A 21538-nucleotide genomic window follows, 5' to 3' on the forward strand; every position below is an offset into this window, starting at 1 on the left:
CATGTCCCCTTCCCACCTGGCAGGACTCCTCTGGGATAGCACAGCTCCGGATCCTCCAACTTGCCCACAGACATTCCAGCTCGTTTCCGTCCTGATCCTCAATCGTGGTCAGAAATTGTGGGGTTTCTGAAGTCAGACACATGTCCTGCCTGTAGTGCAGTTTTGAACCCTAATGCTGTCACGTTTGTAATGAAACCGCATGCCACGTTTGCTGGGTTTCCCACTATTTAAAGAGACAGCGGCGATCATTCAGTATCCATGTGAGTGAGTGTGTTGCAGTGTGGAAATTTTAACCCTCTTATTTCTATTTGTTAATTAAGGCTGGGGCTCATAGATTTGCTTTTCCATATTTTGTCTTTCCCTAACATTTCCCTAAAGGTCAAAGGAGAGATGGGGTTGGAGAACTTGGTTCCTAACTTGAATACAAATTAGAATTGGCCCAGGAGCCCATGAGCCACGCAGATTTCCGGGCCCCACCACTCAGAGATCCTGACTCCGCAGTTGTGGGTTGACGGGGTAGCCTGCTTGTGTGACTGGTCCCCGGAGGAGTCGAGTGCAAGTTGCCAGGGAGGACCGCACTTTGAGAATGTTTCTTAGCTCCTTTGCTAAGGTCCTTTCTTCAGAGCCCAGAAAGTGAAACCTATTTTTTCTAATTATAGAAGCCCCCAGAATGAAAAGTGAGAACAAGGAAAATCCGCAGCCAGAGGGGGCTAAAGGAGGGAAGCCATGTGTCCTGTCCCCCGGCAGACCCAAAGGTAATGGTCTGCAGAGTCCTGAGCCGAGAGGGACGAATATGAATGAACCCCGGTTGTCACGGAGGCAGATCAGCCCCCCAAATGCTCAGAAGCCGTTCGCGCACTGCCAGAGACGTTGCAGGGAACTGGAATACATCAGCGGCCCCCTGAAAAGCCACCCACTGACAGAGCTGAAGAAGAGCAAAGGGAGCAGAGGGAGCCTGAGCCGTCGTTCCCAGCGTCTTGGTCACCAGCCAAGCCGCTCGGCAAAGAAGCCTTACAAGTGTGATGACTGTGGGAAAAGCTTCACGTGGAACTCGGAGCTGAAGAGGCACAAGCGAGTGCACACAGGGGAGAGGCCCTACACGTGCGGAGAGTGTGGGAACTGCTTTGGGCGCCAGTCAACCCTGAAACTGCACCAGAGGATCCACACCGGGGAGAAGCCCTACCAGTGCGGCCAGTGTGGGAAAAGCTTTCGCCAGAGCTCAAACCTCCACCAGCACCACCGACTCCACCACGGGGACTGAAAGCAGGGCCTCGTGCGCTCTGCTCAGAAGGAAGACCTCTGTATTTCTCCTTCCGCTACCTGCATGTAAATCACAGGTTGTCTGCGTGACGTACAAGGAAAGCAAGAAGCCCCTGAGGGATGTGGTGCTCGTTTGGCGGCGAGGAGTTCCAGAAGATGCCGAGGGGGGTGTGACCGTGTTGGTGACAGGCTGAAGTAACGGCAGGTCTGGGCGTTGGGTCAGAGAGAACCCGGGTCTCTGCTGGAGCGCAGGGAGAAACAGCTGAGAGAATCGGGCCGGTCCCGCAGGTGCCCCTCCCTCCACGTTGGTGTGAAATCTTCCCCCTGCTGCTTTCTTTATTCTCTAAATGTGCTCAAGGGTCAATTACATCCGCATATATTTAATGTACTAGCTATCCTGCCAGTCTTTGCCACACACGCGCTTCGTTAATGGTGATCAGTGATTTCAAGGCAAAATTTCATTGGAATATAAATCCCTTAATATTCTCTCTGTAATTGCTGGCTGTCCGTAATAAAGGACACATGAAGTAAGAGTGTAAACATGTTCGTATGAGGACAGAATTTCCAAGTAAGTAGTGCCACACACATGTGCGCCCACACACATTGAGGGGTCTGTTTCTAGCAAAGCACTTTTGATGACGGAAGTCTGCTGCCGCCGGCCCCCCGGAAGCAACAGGGAAAAGGCACAGCAGGAAAGAGCGTGTCTGTCACAGCCCAGGACCTGCCGAGAGGAGCCCTCACTGCTCTCCTTGCTCAGGCCGCTGATGACATGTTAATAAAACTGGGTTATTTCAGTCTATTTACTAAGAATCATTGAATTGGGTTAATCTTGTAATCAATAAATGATCTCTCAGTGAAGTTTCTAAAAAAGAAAACACAAAATACGTTTGTACGGTGTTCAAGTCCTGGAATGAGGCCAGAGTTGATCTAAGTCCATCCCTACGTTCTTTCAGAGTAAGAGTCCGACCCCAGTCAGTTATGGTTCTTAGTTGCCCGCAGCAAGCGAGTGGATGTGGGACCTCCGAGGGGACATGGGTGCCTCTGGCAAGGAGCGGCCATGCGGCTTTCCTCCTAAAACGCGGATACCCACAAGTCACTGCCGTCTCAGGTGCTGCGTCCTCCACCCCCAGGGGGTCTGCACACACTGTTCCCTGTGACCTTACGACCTGCTGCCCCCACCACTTCCTCCCGCTCAGCAAAGCCTCCGGGCAGATTTACTGTGTCACTCCCGCCTCACAACACACACCGGTGGGGCTGCGCCTGGGAGCAGATTTGCTGCCTAGAGGACGTTCGGCAGTGTCTGGGGATGCTCTTGGTCCTTGTGACATGGGGGGCGGGAGGACAGGGTCGGCCTCTAGTGCGAGGAGACGAGACGGGGGGGGGGGGGGTGCAAATCAACAGCACCACAGCAAGGGCACCTGGGTAGCTCAGTCGGTTGAGCGTCCGACTTTGGCTCAGGTCATGACCTTGCGGTTTCAGACCCGAGTCGGGCTTTGCTGACAGCTCAGAGCCTGGAGCCTGCTTTAGATCCTGTCTCCCTCTCTCTCTGCTCCTTCCTTGGTCATGCTTTGTCACTCCCTCTCTTGCAAAAATAAATAGACATTAAACAGCCCCACGACAGAGTCACTGGCCTAAAGTGGCAGTGGTGCCCAGGTCAGGGAGCTGGGCTGTACGCGGTAAAAGCTCCTTACGGACGAGAACCTTATTTTCCCATCATTTAGCTTTTGGACTAAGCGCATGCCCAGGTGTTCATCAGGGCCAAGTCCTGAATCAGATCCTGGTGACAATGTGTTGAATGCAGTTGACAAAGCGTCTTGTCTTCTGGGCAGAGAGACACTTAACGGAAGCTCAGTGGCCTTTCTCGTAGTTTTTGGTGGATCTTTAGACTACTTCACGCTCCCTTTCCTGGCAACCATGTTCGGTTTTAGAGGACTTTTGGGGCACCTGGGTGGCTCCGGTGGTTAAGCTTCCGAGTTTGCTCAGGGCATGATCTCGTGGTCCGTGGGTTCAAGCCTCGCCTCAGGCTTTGTGCCAACAGCTCAGAGCCTGGAACCTGCTTCAGGTTCTGTGTCTCCCTCTCTCTCTCTGCCCCTCCCCTGTTAGCGTGCTCACCCGTGCTCTCTCTCTCTCGCTCGCTCTCTCTCTCTTTCTCAAAATACTTTAAAAAGAAAGATTTTAGAGGAGTTTGGCTTCATTACTACTGCTCTTTGCCTCACCCCTGTCTGTTGCCTCTCACCACCACAGGCCTCCTGATTCCTCGTTCGTTCCCACCTCATCTGTCCCCTTTTTCCAGGCCGATTTTGCTGTCCTAAGCCCCGCTTAATCATAGTTGTGTCTGTATCAGTTTCCTCTTGACACTGTAACAGGTGATCACAAACAGTGGTTAAAGCAACCGCAGTCTCTTGAGTTCTAGGGGTCAAAAGCCCCAAATCAGGGTCACAGAGCCACAATTAAGGTGTCTGAAGGGTGCCTTTCTGAGCTTCTAGTGGCTGCTCGTATTCTGTGGCTGATGGCCTTTTCCTCCAGCTTCAAAGTGCATGTCTCCACTCTGTCACCACATGACCTTGTCCTCTGACTCTGACCTCCTGGCCTCCCATTTTAGAGTGCTGTAATGTTGATATTTGGGCCCATCCAGGCAATCCAAGATAACCTCCCCATCTCAAGGTTCGTAATCACATCTGCAAAATCCTTTTTGCCGTATAAGGTACAATTCACAAGTTCCAGAGATTAGGATGTGGGCATATTCGGGTCAGGGGGAGTGGGGCAAATTCGGCCAACCATCCCCGTCTATTCAATCAACTGGGTCAGTCAAAGATCTGTCCTAAGAGCAAAAGAACATAGATTTCCAGTCTTCTTCTTTAAAAGAGTTGAAACAGGAATGCTTCCCTAACTAAAAGCCTTGTTTGGTATATTCTGGAGAACCTGTGTGTATGTGCGTTTTCTCTTCTGAACTAAATCAATAATTGCCGAATCTAAGGAGTTCCTGGGTGGCTCAGTCAGTTAAACATCCGGCTCTTGGTTTTGGCTCAGGTCATGATCTCAAGGTTCATGGGTCTGAGCCCTGTGTTGGGCTCTGTGCAGTGTGGGGCCTGCTCAGGATTCTCTCTCTCTCTCTGCCCCTGGCTCACGCTCTCCCTCTTTCTCTCAAACATTAAAAAAAATAATTGCTGAATCTAAAGTCTTTGGGAACCTATTCAAATGTGGTCCTTGGATAAATGTGTCAAAATTGCCAATCTGAATGTCCCTCGTTCCCAAAATGTTTTCAAGCCTGTGATGCTACCTTGCCTCTTCCAGCCCAGTTTTCCTCTCGCAGGTCAGGCCCAACCCCAGGCGAGGAGGGTCTGAAGGCTGCAAATGCAGCCACGTTTGCAGGTGTTCTCAGTTCTGCAGAGGAGGACTCTCCCCACCCCCTTGCTCTCGTGTGGCTCCTCCTGAGGCCTCCACACAGACCGCTGACCTGCTGGCTCGCAGCTAGCCGCCCCGTTTAAGTAAGAATATTTCTTCTTTTGTGTGCATCCCTCACCCAGGAGCAACCTGTAAGGTTTACTGTTTTCTGTGGCTTTGGCTTATTCTTAGCCATGGAAGGGGATGACTCCTGCTCAAGTTCTTCAGGCCCCCCGTTGCCCCCAGGGAGACCGAGAGGGAAGCATCATGCATAGGTTGGGGATCTGGACCTTGTAGATTTCCCTGAAAAAGCATTTTCCATTGACAGCAGATAAGGACTTGTAAAACTCTTCCCTTCATACCAGTACCACTCTGAACAGAATCATCACCTCCCGAATGCCATCCAATACACAGTGCTGAAATTTCCCCCGTTTTTAAAAGAAAAATGCTTTTTTTTTTTACAGTTCTGTTGATATCTACTTCAATATAACATTCTTCCCTGTAAAGTATATAGTTCAATAATTAAAGTATCTTCATGGAGGTGTGCAACCATCAAATAATCTGAGAACATTTTCAACAGCTAAAGAGGAACGCCATCCCCTCCCCATCCCTGTGTCCCCTGGAGCCCCTTCTTCACCCAGCACACCTTCAAGGTTCATTTATGTCCTCGCAGGCATCAGAAGGTTATCCTTTTCATGACTGAGTAATACTCCGCCATGTGGAGGGACCACTTTTCTTTATCCATTCATGCCGTGATGGACATTTGGGTTGTTTCCACTTTGGGGCTCTTGGGAATAGTGCCGCTGTGAAGATGTGCACAAGGCTTTCCGTAAGCCTGCGTTTTCATTTCTCATGGGTATATACCTACGAGCAGAACTGCTGGGTCATACGCTAACTTGACATTTACGTGTTTCTGCGGAGCTGCCAGACTGTTTCACGCTGCACCTCACTTCCACACCTGCAATATGTGAGGGTCTCAGCTCCTTCACATCGGCTCTCTCCGTGTAGCCGTGTAGTGGGTATGAAGTGCTGTCTCACTGCGGTTTTGGTTTGCGTTTCCCTGATGCGTATCTCATCATATGTTTACTGCCCATTTGTGTATCTTCTGGCTGTTCAGAACCTCCGCTCTTTTAAAATTCAGTTGTCTTTCTCATTGTTGAGTTGTAAGAGTCCTTTATCTGTCCTGGAATCAAGTCCTTTTTCAGATGCATGACTTCAAGTATTTTCTCCAATTCTTTTGTAATATGCTTTTGCACAATTGCAATATATCTTTTTTTTAAAGATTTTTAAAGTTTATTTTGAAATAGAGAGCAAGCAGAGGAGGGTAGAGAGACAGACAGACAGACAGACAGACAATCCCAAGCAGGCACTGAGCTGTCAGCCCAGAGCTTGACTCAGGGCTTGAACTCACAAACTGAGATCATGACCTGAGCCGAAATCAAGAGTTGGACACTTAAGTGCCTGAACCATCCCGATGCCCCTGCAGTATATCTTTTATTGCAGCTGTCACCAGTCAAAATACAGGTAACCCATATGGTCACAGTTCCTGAATTGCTGGTGAAACAAGTGGAGATAAACCACTCCAAATGTCACTCCTGGCTCCAAAAACTCGTCTGGGACCAGATAAGCGCAGAGCCAGCTAGGCGAACTCCAAGAACCTACCTTGTCTTGGGAGTGACTTGGCTGTGGTTGGATCTGAAGCAGCTCAGTGAACAAGCCAGAGGAGTGGACTTAGTGCCAGGCTAAGGCCAAGGGATGGCCTTGTGCCCAGCTCTGCCATTCTTTAGCCTGCTGACCTGGGTGCATCATTTAGAACATCCAGACTGGGGCGCCTAGGGTGGCTGAGTCCATTGGGTGTCTGGCTTCAGCTTAGGTCACGATCTTGTGGTTTATGAGTTCGAGCGCCACATGGGGCTCTGTGCTAACAGCTCGGAGCCTGGAGCCTGCTTCGGATTCTGTGTCTCCCTTTCTCTCTGCCTCTCCCCTGCTCTCACTGTCCATCTGTCTGTATCTCTCTCAAAAATAAATAAACATTAAAAAAATTTTTTTTAATTTAAGGGGTATCTGGGTGACTCAGTCAGTATAGTGTCTGACTTCAGCCCAGGTCATGATCATGGTTCATGAGTTCAAGCCCTATATTGGGCTCTCTGCTGTCAGCACAGAGCCTACTTTGGATCCTCTATCTGCTTCTTCCCTGCTCATGCTGTCTCTCTCTTAAAAACAGTAAATTAAAAATGTTTTAAAAATATTTCAAACATCCAGACCCGGGCCACCTGCATGACTCAATGGGTTAAGCATCGAGTCTAGATCTCAGCTCAGGTCTTGATCTCAGGGTCGTGAGTTAAACCCCAGGTTGGGCTCCTCGCTAGGTGCAAAGCCTACTTGAAAAAATTAAAAAATAAAAACAAAACATTCCGCCCTGTTTCCTCCACTGGAAATAGGAAGACCTGCCCTGATTACCTTGCATGCTCGGTGAAGTGAACGTGTTTGTGAAAGTATTTTGTTTCCTGGCCAGCATCATGTGACAGGCAGACGAATTAGGCATCAAATAAAATGGAACTTCTTGAATTCTCCTCCCATCAGCTCTTCAGATCCTGGAAAGGCAGAGAGGCCATAGGAATTTGAGGGAGGAGGAGAGGTCCTATTTCATGGACCTAGCATTTTAAATTTATTTTTACTTAAAAAAATTCTTTTTAACTTTTATTCAGTATTGAGAGATAGAGAGACAGAATGTGAGCTGGGAAGGGGCAGAGAGAGCCTGAGACACAGAATCCGAAGCAGGCTCCAGGCTCTGAACTGTCAGCACAGAGCCAGATGCGGGGCTCAAATTCACCAATGGTGAGATCATGACCTGAGCCAGAGTTGGTCACTTAACTGAGCCACCCAGGCTCAGCATTTTTTAAAACCATTGGCACCCTGGACTTAGCAATTTTGAAACCATAGTCACAGATCATGTCCTGAAAGGGAGAATTTCTCCAAACGGTTCTTTTTTTTATTTTATTTTTAATTTTTTTAAATGTTTTATTTATTTTTGAGACAGAGAGACAGAGCATGAGCAGGGAGGGGCAGAGAGAGAGGGAGACACAGAATCTGAAGACAGGCTCCAGGCTCTGAGCTAGCGGTCAGCACAGAGCCCGACTCGGGGCTCGAACCCACGAATGTGAGATCATGACCTGAGCCGGAGTCGGCCGCTCAACCGACTGAGCCACCCAGGCGCCCCTCCTAACGGTTCTTTATGAATACAAATGGGTGTCCTGGAGAGACGGCCCCAAAACTGAGGCACCCCCTTCCTACCATGGCCCTTTTCCTTTTAAATTTGTTTTATTATGGTAAAATACACATAAAACTTGCCGTTTGTGGTGGTGCAATGCCGTGGCATGTAGTGCATTCACACTGTTGTGCAGCCCTCACCTCCATCCATCTCCAGAACGATTTCATCTTCCCAAACGGACACTCTGCCCGCATAAACACCCACTGCCTAGTCCCCCTCCCTCGGCACCCACCCTTCTACTTTCTGTCTCTGTGAATTTTCTATTCCGGGGACCTAATATAGGTGGAGTCACACAGTATTTGTCCTTTTGTGACTGACTTATTGCACAGAGTGCAACGTCCTCAAGAGTTCATGCCGTGGCAGGTGTCAGAACTTCCTTCCTTTTGAAGGCTGAGGATATCCCACTGTATGGAGAGACCACATTTTGTGTATCCATTCTTCCATCAGTGAACACTGGGGTGGTTTCCAGCTTTTGGCTATTGTGAATAATGTGTTCCTTATTTTTTGCAAATACGTCATTCTCAAAAGTCGATGAAAAGTTTGCCACTGAGCCACGGAGCCTCATGAGAGTGGCAACCTGTACTAGTGTTCCCGGAGTACCCGCATGCAGGAATGGGGTCAGGATCTACGGAAGGGCTTGCTCTAGAAGGCGGAGCCCAGGTTAGAGGCCAGGAGGGAGACTGGGATGGCAGAGGGAGGGTGTCCCCAAAAGGAGAGGCTTTAAACACCTTTCAAATATCCAAAAACGAACGTTAAAAATTGGGAGCTATTTGGGTCCCACTGGGAGGTGTGAGGTTATGTCTCGGGTGGTGTGGGCGGGGGAGGACACCTGTACTGGGGACTCGGCTTTTTCTGGGACAGGACAGGAGCCCTATGTTCACCAGTGGGGGGAGGGGGTCCTGAGTTGATGGATTCAGAGAGGGACACAGTCTCAGGAAATGGCAGAGCCCAGGAAGGGACCCTGCAGAGAAGTATGGTTCATGTGGTGCGTGGATGTTCAGGCCAAAGACGGTGTTTGTAGGAGGAGTTTTAAGGCGCTTGCTTTACCTTTTTGAAAACTTTAAGAGTGACCGGAGACCGTTAGTGTCGTCAAGTGTTTTGGTCTGTTCAGGCTGCCATAACCAAGTACCAGGCTCCATGGCCTACACACAACAGACATTACCTCTCACTGTCCCGAAGGCTAGAGGTCGGAGATGAAGGTGCCCGCACCGCCAACTCGTGTTCCGGTGACAGCCCTCTTCCTGGTTCGCAGTCAGCCACCCCCTCACTGTGTCCTCACGTGGTGGAAGGGGCCAGGAAGCTCTCTTGATTCTTTTAGGACAATAATCCTGTTCATGAAGCTCCGCCCTCATGAACCTCAGAACCTTCCGAAGGCCCCACCTCCTAATACCGTCATCTTTGGGGGTTCAGATTTCAACATACAAACCTTGGGGGAGCCTCAGACATTCAGACCATAGCACCAAGTGTGCAGGAACGTTGGCTTTAGACAGACCTACATCCAGTCATGGCTCTGGATCCCCTTTGAAATGGGTTTCTTCATCTCGGTAAGGACTAAATGACAGGACCCAAGTTGTGTGCCTCCAGTGCCGTCCTAGCCTTCGGTTCTAAGGTGCTGGACTTTGCGCCCTGCCGGTCTTTACCCCTGGAGTTCTGGTTGCTTCTCTGAGTACCCCGGAGATGGGCCGGTGCGGGGACCGGGGATGAGGGGATCATGCTGTAGTCTCTCGAGTGCCCCACACAAAGGCTTGCTAACCATCCTTTCATCTGGACTCTTGTGAATGCAAGGAAGGAGCCCGCCAGGGATGGTGTTTTCAGGGCGAAGGTGATGTCAAGGCGCCTCTGGAGAGTACGCTGTGCTCATTTCTGAGGCATGTATGGCACCAAGCAGATACTTCCCTGGGAAAGGGGTTCTGCTCTAGGAGAGGACACGGAGTCCTGTCTGATTCAGAGGAATCGGAGGTTACAGATGACACCAGAACGAGAGAGCCGCCCTTAGGGAGAAATTGGAGCTAAGAGGGAAGTTCTCTCTGACAGAGAAGTTTGCTCCCAGAGTAAGGGACCCCGTGAGGCTGGCGGAGGGGATGGCATGTCTAGTTCTGTCCCTGAGGACTACTCACCCTGAGCGGACTGAGGTGCGGAGTGGGACGTGGCCCTCGCAAGGCCAACGTGCACCTCATCCCCTTCTCGTCTGGAGTTTCCGCTCAGGGCCAAACTCTACCCCCACGCCCCAGCGAAAAGAAATCGTGTCTACACCAGGACATCCATCTTTCCGTGGCTCATTGATCTTGGTGGGAAGTGCACTCTTATATTAACAACCAGCTTGTTTGACTTTTACTTTGGTTTATAGTATTGAGCAAATCCTAACACACAGATTAGTTGCAAATGCTGAGTTTTAAGAGCTAATCTTACAAGATACGCCACTGTTTTGCCCTGAAAAGACAAAAGCAGCTTTACTGTCAGGTCTGAACAAAAATGAGCTGGTAACAAATTATTTTCATGGCCTCTGATATGTTATTTTGTATATTACATTTAAATATATATTACAGTTTTAAAATACATATTTCAACTTTTTTTTTTACTACGGAGGTTATTTTTACATTGAGATATAATTCAAATACTATAAAATTCATCCTTTTAAGGTATATATACAGTTTAGTGGTTTTTAGTGTATTCACAAATACCTTTTTGAGAGGGACAGCGGTTACTTCACAAGGAGGTGGCTGACCCGGCAGCTAGCACGCTGCTGCAGCACAGCGTGACCAGGTCACAGCTCGGGTCCATGGAAAAGGCACTGAGCCGAGAGACTGAAGATCCTGCTTCTGTTTCTAGTGTTCAGCTAGCCAGTTACTGAGCTCTAAAAGGCCTACACCTCAGTTTCCTTATCAGGAAAATCAGGTGCTTAGACAAAATGCTCTCTAGTTTTCAGTTCTACTCTGAGCTGTCCATCTATACCTGACAGCGTGGTTCTGGCAAAGTAAAGGTGATCCCCCAGAACTCAGTATTGCAGATTCTTATTGAAAGCCTTGGACAGGACCTCTGGGGGAAGAGGGAGCAGAGGGGTAACATCTGTTCAGGGTACCCCCGACCCCCCACTGAGACAACCTTATTAACCATCACACTAGGGACGCCCTAGGTCCCTTCTCGCCCTTCCCACCCAGTATCCTGGCTTTCTAGGCTCTTTCTGCAAATCCTCCATCAGGATTACCACCTCCCAGCCATCGTGATTGGTCGAGGGATGGGATCATAAGCCAGTTCAGTCAAGTGAAACTTAACTTCTAAAAGGAATGTGGAAAGCATGCTGGCCAAGTTCCTTTTTGTTCCCAGGTATTCAGGGTGACAGCAGTTCACCTTCTTGTAATTTCCTGAGCAGCCTAGCCTGCAAGTGTAGGACCATTCTGCCTGCCAACTGGGCTGCTTTCTCCTCTCCAACTGAGGGGACCTTGTGGGATGGGAACAGCACGGGAAATGAGATGTTATCAGGCCAGGTCTCTCTGTGCCTGTGATCTAACTAGTAATCACTAACACTTTAGTCCCAGAAGGTTCAAGGCAGCAGGATGTGGGCGCAACTTTCACGTCTCCCTCTCTGTCTTATTAGCTCAACACAATTCTATTTGAAATACAAACCACATTTATCTCATTTCCTTCAAATGTGGCTTGTAGCAATTTACATCTTGGGTAAATGATTATTCCTTCCAAGAAATAGAACATCTTTAACATTTTTATCCTGAGAACTATCTTAGTCAAGCTTTTTGCTAAATTCCTCACAGCTTTTCTAGGCCACTGTTAAACCTCCTGCCTACTTTAAGTAACACCACTGCCTATCGCCTTTCCTCCACTCAGTCTTGTAGCTGTATCAACAGTGTAAAAGTGACAGAGCCACAGAAATGTCCTTTATGCACAATTTCAAGCCGTGTGTCTGGTTCCTGCCCCCACAGAGACATGAAACCATTTGTTTTATAATTACTATTCAATTTTGTAATGGTAGGTAGGGATGGAGCGGGGCGGTGGGGGCTGGGGATAGTGTTCCAGTTAAAAGGAAAGGCGTGTTAACAATTCTTAAGAAGTAAAGAGCTTGGTACATCTGATGAACTGAAAGTGCCCCTGGAGAGAGAATAAAGAAAGTGGCTGGAGCTGGCAGGACAATAACCGGAAGGTGGCGTTGAAGATTTTGGATGTCACCCTAAGGACAATGGGAAGCCAGTGGAAGATGTCAAGTTGGATGGTGACATGATCAGATGTGTTGGCTGTGCTGGCAGAGAGAGTGATGTGAGAGGTCAGAGGGCTATTCCAGGACTGTTAGGGGTGGAGCCAGTGGAAACAGAGAATCAGTCTGGTCTGAGAGACATTTTTGAGGTAGAATCCACAGAACCTGATGATGGAATGCATGAGGAGTGAGGAAGGGGGAGTGTGTTGGCAGCATACACCGTGTGTGTATGTGGTAACACATACTGGAGGCAAACAGATCAAGGGCTAAAAGCTTGAGTTCGGTGTAGGGCATGCTGTTTGATGCCTCGGACACATCCAAAGAAGATGTGTCACAGACACTTGAAAACAGGGATCTGGAGTGTAGGGAGAGAAGAAATCTGGGCCAGACATAAAGTGAGATCTTCGCGGTCACAGGAGCGGCGAAGCTCGCTTGCAGGGGTGCGGGAAGGCTGTACTCCGGCGAGCCCAGAATACTCCAAGTAACAGAAGCAGGTTAGAATTCGGCCGCGGGGCACACAGAAGGCAGGCGACGAGACTGGCGCAGGTTCTGGACTGAAGCACCAAAAGGCGCACCAGCAAGGCGTGCCCGCAGTTGCGCACTGTCAACGCAGGGTTCCGGCCGGGGAGGTCGCGCGGGCTCTGTCTCCCGCCTTCAGGACGGTCTGTGCCTAGCGTCTTGGGACAGAGATTCGTCTGGTCCCCGACAATCATACCCATGGTGCGGAGGGCAAAACCTGACGGACCCGTCGGCAAACTCTCCCGGGCCCGCGACCCAAGTTTCTGCGATGACCACCCTCAGAGGGTCACGGGGGTGGGTTGGGGACACCGCCCGAACAGCCGCCGCGTACCCACCGCAGTGCACCACAGCCATGCCGGGACCGCGCAGTCGCGCAGCCCTAAGAGGGCACCGGAAATCAGCGCGCGACTTCCTGTTCCCAGCCTGGAGGGCCGCTCTAGCACGTCTCATCTCGCTGGCATTCCCGGCGGCCTGCGCTCCGCGGCCGCGCAGAGCCCTCTGGGAGCCGGAGGCGGCTCCCACCCCCAGCAGCGGGCGGGCAGCGAAAGGGCGCAACCCACGTGTAGCGGCTGGAGGTGTCGGACTCCGGACCGGGGCGGCGGGGCCATCGAAGTCCAGGGCAGTGCCACGGATTCGCGCTGGAATTTTCCTCTGCGTTCCGGGGAGCCAACTTTTTACCTCCATTATTACATGACTCGAAGTCACTCGTTCACACTCCAAACCACAATCCCGCCAGTCTTCAAAATTCGCTGCCATCTAAAACCACTGCAGTGTAAAAGAAAAAGTTCACTTGATTGCCATCATCGAGAATAGCATTTATTAGGTGCCAAATTGCACGTCAGATAGACAATCACAGCCTAGTGAGAGCGTGCATTCTAGAGCTAAGACTGATGAGAATACACCAAAACTTGTAAAATCTAAACATTGGACAGTATAAATGCATACAACAAACATACTTCTGAAGTATCCGAAGGAACAAGAGATTGCAGCATTTTCTCAGGATTATATAAATGCACATTTATGTTATACTACCCGCCCCTCTGACTCCCCTCCCCCCGAGTGTTAATGCAAGGAAGGATGTTGAAAAAAAAAGATCAAAAAACTCCTGTAGTCAGATGAGCAATGAAAAGATGGGTAATGATCATCCTGATATTGGATCATTAGCTCTGAGTCTACAAAACTAAAAGAGATGAATAGACATACTTCCAAAGAAGATCATTTAGTTACTTTTTAAACAGATGGTCAAAGCAAAACACTTTACTACTGAAATCCTATAAAGACAAGTTTAATGAACAATTCAAAACAGACTATTTAGATAAAGTATAATCTGCTTTGTACGCATGTGCAGTACTGGCAGATTAAGCAAAATCTGTGGTATTAGATCATATAACATGCTGTAGTCATCAGAACAATGCCACGTAACTACATGGAATTTCAGAAGTCAAAGACTCAAATCACTGTTTACTGTGAAATGTAACTTGTTTTTAGTTTTAACTCCTTGTATACTGGGTTAGTCATTTTCTGTGTTAAATGGGGAGATGTGAACAGCCTCTTAACTGCTGCAACAAAGCTCTAAACAGAACTATTTTGAGTCCAACTCCTTTGAGATTAACAACTAAATTCCACAATTTCTTTCGTTATAAAATATAAACCAGCTGGGTGGCTCAGTTGGTTAAGCGTCCGGCTTTGGCTCAGATCATGATCTCATGGTTCATGGGTTCAGACCCGCGTTGGGCTCTGTGCTGACAGCTAGCTCAGAGCCTGGAGCCTGCTTCAGATTCTGTGTCTCCCTCTCTCTCTGACCCTCTCCTGCTCACACTGTCTCTCTCTGTCTCTCAAAAATAAATTAAAAAACATTAAAAAAAAATAAAATATAAACTATGGACATCTGAATCCTACTGGAATAATGCTGTCTGTAGCAATGATGGCTGTTAATATACCTTGATACTCAGGCAATCACATTAAAGACCTGATATACATTTTTATCTGTCCATCAACAACAGAAACCAAATTTGTTCAGAAGTCCATTTCTTTGTACAAAGTTCTTACCCTGCATAGTGCCTCAACATCCGTGCTGCAGAAGGTAGTGAACTGACCATTCCTAACAATAAACTCGTGCATTTTTCATCCCTATATTAACTTTCATCCAGTATTTGTTAATACTAACATAGTTGGCTAATATCTCTGAGTTAAATGACAGACTGTGTAATCTGTCTCCATGAGCTGACACTAAATGGAAGGTGAAAAAGCCATCATCACAAAAACAACATAGATTTTGTTGGTGGACGGACCCTTTCTTCCAACTGGTTGGGCTCAGAGCAACTTGTACACGTCCAGCAAGTGTGCTCAGGTGCAAATGCATGGTAAGGCAGCAACGGAAAATCTGCCTCTTTCAGAGCAACTGACACTCAAGCTTATTTTGTTGGTTTTTAATTCTTTTTCTGCATACTGGTCATTAGCAATGATTACTGCACCAAAAAGGCATTTTAATTACCCTTCTGTGTATGTTAGTGTCTTTTTTTTTTAATTAAAAATTCTTTTTAATTTTTGAGAGAGAGAGACAGTGCGAGTGGGGGAGGAGGGTGTCAGAGAGAGGGAGACAGAGAATCGGAAGCAGGCTCCAGGCTCTGAGCTAGCTGTCAGCACAGAGCCCGACATGGGGCTCGAACCCACAAACCATGAGATCATGACCTGAGCCAAAGCTGGAAGCTTAACCAACTGAGCCACCCAGGTGCCCTGTTAATGTCTTTATGATGCTATTTTTCTAATTGAGTATGGAGGCTTGGTGTAATCTTACAAAATCTAGAGAATAAAGAAAATTGTAAAACCTGAATTTTAGTGTGAAGGAAGCCTCATCTGGAAAGGGGACTTGCCACACCGGGATGCAGGACGGCACTCAGGGCATAAACTCTCACCTTCCCCCCACCGTCTTAGGAGCAAAGGAAAGGACGACAGTTTCCATCTCTTACATCGGCCCCATCCTGTCCAAGCGCCTTCTAAGCTAGCCTTCCCTCCTTCTCCAGCCACTGTGCAAGTAGGGGCCTCCTTCCCGATCTCATTCCCCACCCTGCCACTCTGCTGCGAAGGGAGATCCCCTGACCTGTGATGATCCGCCTCCCACTGCAGGCAGACCAGGGAAGGTAGCAGATAGTACATTCTGGTATTTAGAAAACTATATCCCCAAGTTGGCTGATAAGAAATCCAATGAGACACTTGCTGAAGAAAAACCTACAGATAACTTCACTTTTTAAGACTTAAAAGCCCCGGCAGACTGCTGTTTTGTATTGAGTGGAGATATCAGAAACAGGGTCAAGTGTGACCCTGACATTCAGAGCCCAGGGTCTCAACTGTGGATCTGCAAACAAGAAACAGGAACAACAGAAAGGAGCAAAGGAGTGAGCTGGGTTGGGGTCTCCATTTCCCTTAGTCACCAGGAATAGTTTCTTGCCTCTAAACAGCGTTAAGAGCTTACAGCAGTAGCCAGCATCATTTTGTATTCCGTTCTCAATCTGCTGTTCTGTAGAAAAACCACATCTTCCAATTACTACTTTCCTCAAGAGGCCTATTACTGCTCATGCAGTTTCCCAGTGATAACCCCATTTTAGCTAATGTCATACTTCTATGCTATTTAGGTAGAATAAGACCATTCTCACATCCTGATCACAAGTCCATTTAAAAACAGCTTTGCTGATAGGCAGACCATCAGTTTTGCTTTAAAGAGAAATTGATGAATGTATATTTACAAGATTCCCTGATTCTTTAACATTAACAACCAACCCAGTAAACAGTATCTTGCTCCAGTATTTGTATGTAACAGCAGTATCCTAAGACCTACTTGGGGTCAAGTAGTTTTCTATATATATTTTTCTTTGGAGATGAGGAGGAAAAAAAAATTTTAATCCAAAACCCAACTAAAACCATAACAGCTGTACTCTGTAGTGTCTGCAGACTCTAATCTGATCACAGGGATGGGAATTTGAACTGGAAGTCTTGGGGAATCTTTCTGTTGCTTTGTAAGCATTCCTGTAAGCCAGGCTTGGAATCAACCACAAGGGCAGTGGCGGGGTTCTAGCATGTGTGGGCACGGGGCAGCCTCCATGACGACCGATCTCATCCACCCATCGCAGCCTCCCTGGCGGCTTGCAGCCCCAACATAAATGGCACCACACAACAGTATTGAAAAATGCACAATCTTTAGCATCACAGGGACCCAAGGTTAGCCAGCTTCAGCACATTGCTCTTTCCATCTTGGGCACTTTACCCTCTGTGGGCTTCAGTTCCCTCACTTATGAAACAAGGATAGCCCTGTCTCTGTCAGATTTATCCTGAAGATTAAATTAGGTAATATACGATATTCACCAAACAACAGTTACTATTATTCATAGAAAGGCAGGTAATGTGCTTCGGTAGAGACTTAGAGGTAAATCCTTTCAGAGAGAACCCAGTGTCTTTCACTCGATCAAGTCCACGCACCAGAAAGGGCTATGGTCAGCCTGTCAGAACTCCTGGCAAACGAGTCAAGAAGACCAGTGGTTTCAGATCTCAGAATGGGAACTCCACGGACACTAATAAGCAGCGTGACCACCAAGCTGTCCACCTATTTGGGAACTTTCCACACCAGAAATACAAGCTTCCCAATCACTTCAGAAATTAACACAGGAAGTATCAGGTCTTAGGACAAATGTTACATTCAGACAGTTATAGTCAAAAAAAGTTCTCCTGGATACGTGATCAGCAGAACTGGCAAAAAAATAAAATTCTCCTTCTAAAACTTAACAAACTGTGTAAGAAAATTTTAAAAACTCCAGCAAAAAATTCACTTTAATGAAAACTGAATAGAAAAACAAGTTCTGAATCATTATCTGGCTCATACAAATGGTCTCCGAACAGCGAGCGAGCTCCTGAGTTGGAATGCTGGTTTCAGTCACTGGTTGGGATGCTGATTACGCTTCCTCGGTTATAAAGTGGCAATCACGGTGCCCAAGCAAGGTCGGGGCGCAGGGCGTGCGGTGACGAATCAGGGACAACTCTTCCCCAGTCTCCAGTTCAGATACAGAAAAGCAGTGTGGGAATCAAACTGGCTATATTTACATGGTGGTTTTCTTGTGGGTTTGCTGATGAATAACAAGATGTCTGTCCAACCTGAAACTTTTCCCACACGTGGCACATTTAAAAGGTTCCTCTCCTGTGTGGCTCTTCTGGTGGCATGCAAGCTCTGAATCCAAAATAAAGGTCTCTGCACATGTTTTACATTTATGGGGCTTTTCCCCTCTGTGAATGCTCTGATGGTAAATAAGCTCCGAGATGCGGAGGAAGGTCATTGTGCACTCGGGACATTTTAAGGGTTTGAATTTTGAGAACAAACGCCAATTTTCCCTGCAGTCATCACAGTGTTCAGAGTCGTCCTCAGAGTCGTCCTCGTGGTCCTGCTTGGGGAGGACAAGGTGTGAGGGCCGCCCAAAGCACTTTACACACGGAGCACACCGATACTGGGTGGCCGCCATATGCGTTCCCTCGTGCAAAGCAAGATTTGTTTTCTGTCCAAAATATTTACAACAGTCGGTACATTCATAGGCTTTTTGGGCAGTGCGGGCTTTCTGATGCTGTGACAATCCTGGGAGCCCCATAAAACCTCTCCCACAGATGCGACACATGTGGGGTTTCTCCTTTACATGGATATTCACCTGCCGAGTCAGATGTGCGTGCTGGCGGAAGCTGCCGCCGCACTCAGCTCACCTACAAGGCTTCTCGCCAGCGTGGACTCCCCTGTGTGTCCTCAGGTTGGCTCTGTGATTGAAAATCTTCCCACAGCCACCACATTTGTACTTTTTCTCTCCTGAATGAGCTCTTCGATGCAAAACAAGGCATGAATTATCACTGAAGCTTTGGTCACATTCAGGACACTTAAACAAATTTCTGGCTTCTTCCCCAGGAAATTCAAGAACTTCAGAAAGTGCTGTAGTTCCCAAACACTGAGATAGTTCTGTTAATGGGGTGTGGTTTTCGATGGTAACTGACAGGCTTACGAGCCTTTTCTTGCAAGCGGGAGTTCCACCTGGTACTTTCCTTTCAGGGTCTCCACCTCCATTGTCAGGGGAACAGAGAAGGGCCACAGCAATGGAGGAGTTTTCTGGGGCAAGATCTTCAGGTCCTGTAGAGTCTAGATTTACCTGCTGAGTGATCTCGGTCTTGCCTTACGCTCCTGCTGATAAAAACAAAACAAAGCAAAATATAGACAGCACCCTCACGTGGTACAGGGGAGAGAAGCTAGTTACACAGAGGACCAAGAAGCTGTAGGTGGCATATCCTAGAACCCAGACACCGGTACTATCCAAAATCGGGCCAGCAGCCTCTACTGGCTTCCCAAGGGGTCTGGTTGTAGGGAAGCCTGTGAAGGGAGGAAGGAAAAAAGAGCTATAACTAAGGGTCCAGTGGGATAGGAACTAAGGGCAATCTTGGTACACACAGTCTAGAGAGGATTTCCAGTTGTCTTCCGAGCCTCCAGAGCTTCTCAGCATTTATGTGATCTCAAGTGACAACTGAGCAACCACAACTGGAATAAAGACTGGGTTCATACTTGAGAGAGAAAAAGAGAGAGCAAGTGAGGATTTTCTACCTAGCAGAGAAACACTGTGGTTATTAGAAATACTTTTATTGTCACCAGGAGAGTTCTTCGAAATTTCTTCACCTCTCCCTGAGGAAAGATCAACGTGGAGCTGCCAGGCACACGCAGCCAGATAGTTACCAGTCTCACTCCTAGGGTGGCTAACAAACCTTGGGCCTCCCCAAAAGCATTCCCTTTTAACATTTGTCCATATATTCGGGTTTTTTAAATGTTTTTTATTATTTTTGAGAGACAGAGAGAGACAGCGCGAGCAGGGGAAGGTCAGAGAGAGAGGGAGATACAGAATCCGAAGCAGGCTCCAGGCTCTGAGCTAGCTGTCAGCACAGAGCCTGACATGGGGCTTGATCCACAAGCCATGAGATCATGACCTGAACTGTGAGATCATCACCTGAGCCGAAGCCAGATGCTCAACCAACTAAGCCACCCAGGCGCCCCAAATATTCTTAATTTATAAAACCAACATGTCAATACAAAAGGAGTCTTTCCTTCTGGAGAAACAACCCTATGATTGCTCCAGTGCACTGCCTAGAAAGGGTTTCTGGGTTGCAGTGCAGTGTAGGAATCCAAATGATACCTCATAGTTTTGCTGATTTGAGGAGACCAAATTCAGGCATGCCAAGATGGCTAGAATTTGACAGCAAAATACTGGGGATGAGATAGGTGCCCAGGCAGAGCACCTAAGATAGGGTCCCCTTAAGACTTTGGCTCAGTATTAATCTTTAAGTACATGTGAGAAAACTACCCGAAATGGAAAAAGAATCATCAAAAAGGGACAGAACAAGCTTCAGAGTTCACATAATAGTTCAAAAGTTCATGTTCCCACCAGCCAAAGTGGAACACACAAGGCACTGGGCAGTATCCTCAAAAAAACTGCCTTAGCAGCAGGTCAAATCACCCCTAGACTAAAGGCTGCTCTGAATATATCCCAACAAAGCAAAAAGCAAGCCCTTAAAGGGTCATGCTGATCCCAAATAACTTAAATGCAAAGTCCAGAAACATTTTAAAAAATACAGCAAAAGCCAACATTGACAACATAAAACTGACAATGTCCAGCATCCAATCAAAAATTATTAGATATGTAATGAAGCAGAAAACTAAGACCCATAAGTAGGAGCAAAATCAATGAACAGAAACAGATCTAGAATTGACACAGATGGTAAAAATAGTAAAAAGAATGGTAGAATAGCTATAACTCTGATATGATATAGTTCCAGTAGTCAACCCTAGTCAGAGACAAACACCATTCAGGCATGGAACTTTTTTGTATACATATTCCCCTTAGGTGATAAAAGCACAGTGCCACTTTAAGAGTAAATTATTTTTAACTCTTTAACAAATGATAGTTTTGCAAGTAAAACTGAATTGACTATCACGAATATTTGGGAAGTTTACCAAGTACTGTCATGTCTCATGCAAAACCAGAGTCACTGTACTAGGTTGGATTTTTTTTGTCTTAAGAAATCATCTCATTCTTTCAAAACCACACTGTCATGGAAATTCTTATCATATCCACATAGATCACCTATGGGTCCCACTGCCCCATACCAACATGTGAATGAGAAATGAAATCCTGTTCCTAGAACTGACCAAAATTGCAAAATGCAGGAGAAACAACTGCCTAACCTATCAAGGCCATATCCTTGAAACACTCCTGGGTACTGTCTCTGCTGAGGGACCTCTGGGCAGAGTGCAGACTCACACACTCCTCTTGAGAAAAAAAACACAGCCAGATCCTCAAACACCATTGGTCCCTGAAACAACATGAGAGCCCATCTCAGGACCAGAGGCCCCAAGGCCACCCCCTCACTCAGTGTAGGCTGGGAAGAGCTAGAAACATGAGACAAAGGAAGAAAGAAGGGCCTGGTGCTAAAAAAAAAAAAAAAAAAAAGTTCCTGAGTGCTGAGGATGGTGTATAAATGGTTCTAAGTGGGTGGGGGAGTGGTACAAATGGTGAAGGAGTGCAGATAGATGTAATTTTTGAGGCAGTGGTATAAGGACCAAGACTGTGAACTGTGAGAAGTTCTAGAAGAGACTTCTACTCCTTGCTAGTCTCTCTCCTCCTTCCACATGACAGTCACTGCTACGCTCTCTTTAGAATCACATCCAGGTCTAGTCCTCCTTTGTTCAGTTTGCCAGTCTTATAAACCAATAGAGCCTCCGTGTGATTAAGAATCACCTGGGGTTTTGTTTGTTCTTTTGTTTCTTTGTTTGTTTATTCAAAAGGTGTGGGGTGGCCCTGGAAATCTGCAGTTGGAGTAGCATTCCAGAAAGACTT

The 21538-nt window shown here is 47.5% G+C and overlaps 2 protein-coding genes across 2 annotated transcripts in view; one reads left to right on the forward strand and one right to left on the reverse strand.

Annotated features, from left to right (window-relative positions):
- Positions 1–2059, forward strand: part of ZNF174 (zinc finger protein 174) — a 6720-nt gene extending 4661 nt beyond the window's left edge. Inside the window, exon 3 of the mRNA XM_029947490.1 lies at positions 660–2059. Within this exon, the coding sequence (XP_029803350.1) occupies positions 660–1261 (602 nt within the window). The 3' untranslated portion in view covers positions 1262–2059. The remainder of the gene's footprint in view (positions 1–659) is intronic.
- A 15382-nt stretch (positions 2060–17441) lies between these two features.
- ZNF597 (zinc finger protein 597) lies at positions 17442–21134 on the reverse strand. Its single transcript, XM_029949143.1, is given in 3 exon segments — positions 17442–18840; positions 20887–20983; positions 20985–21134. Coding segments are annotated over 3 exon segments (1254 nt in total). The 5' UTR covers positions 21027–21134; the 3' UTR covers positions 17442–17725.
- Positions 21135–21538: the final 404 nt, after the last annotated feature.

Source organism: Suricata suricatta, chromosome 8 (assembly GCF_006229205.1).
Source record: "Suricata suricatta isolate VVHF042 chromosome 8, meerkat_22Aug2017_6uvM2_HiC, whole genome shotgun sequence".
NCBI classification, from domain to species: Eukaryota; Metazoa; Chordata; class Mammalia; order Carnivora; family Herpestidae; genus Suricata; species Suricata suricatta.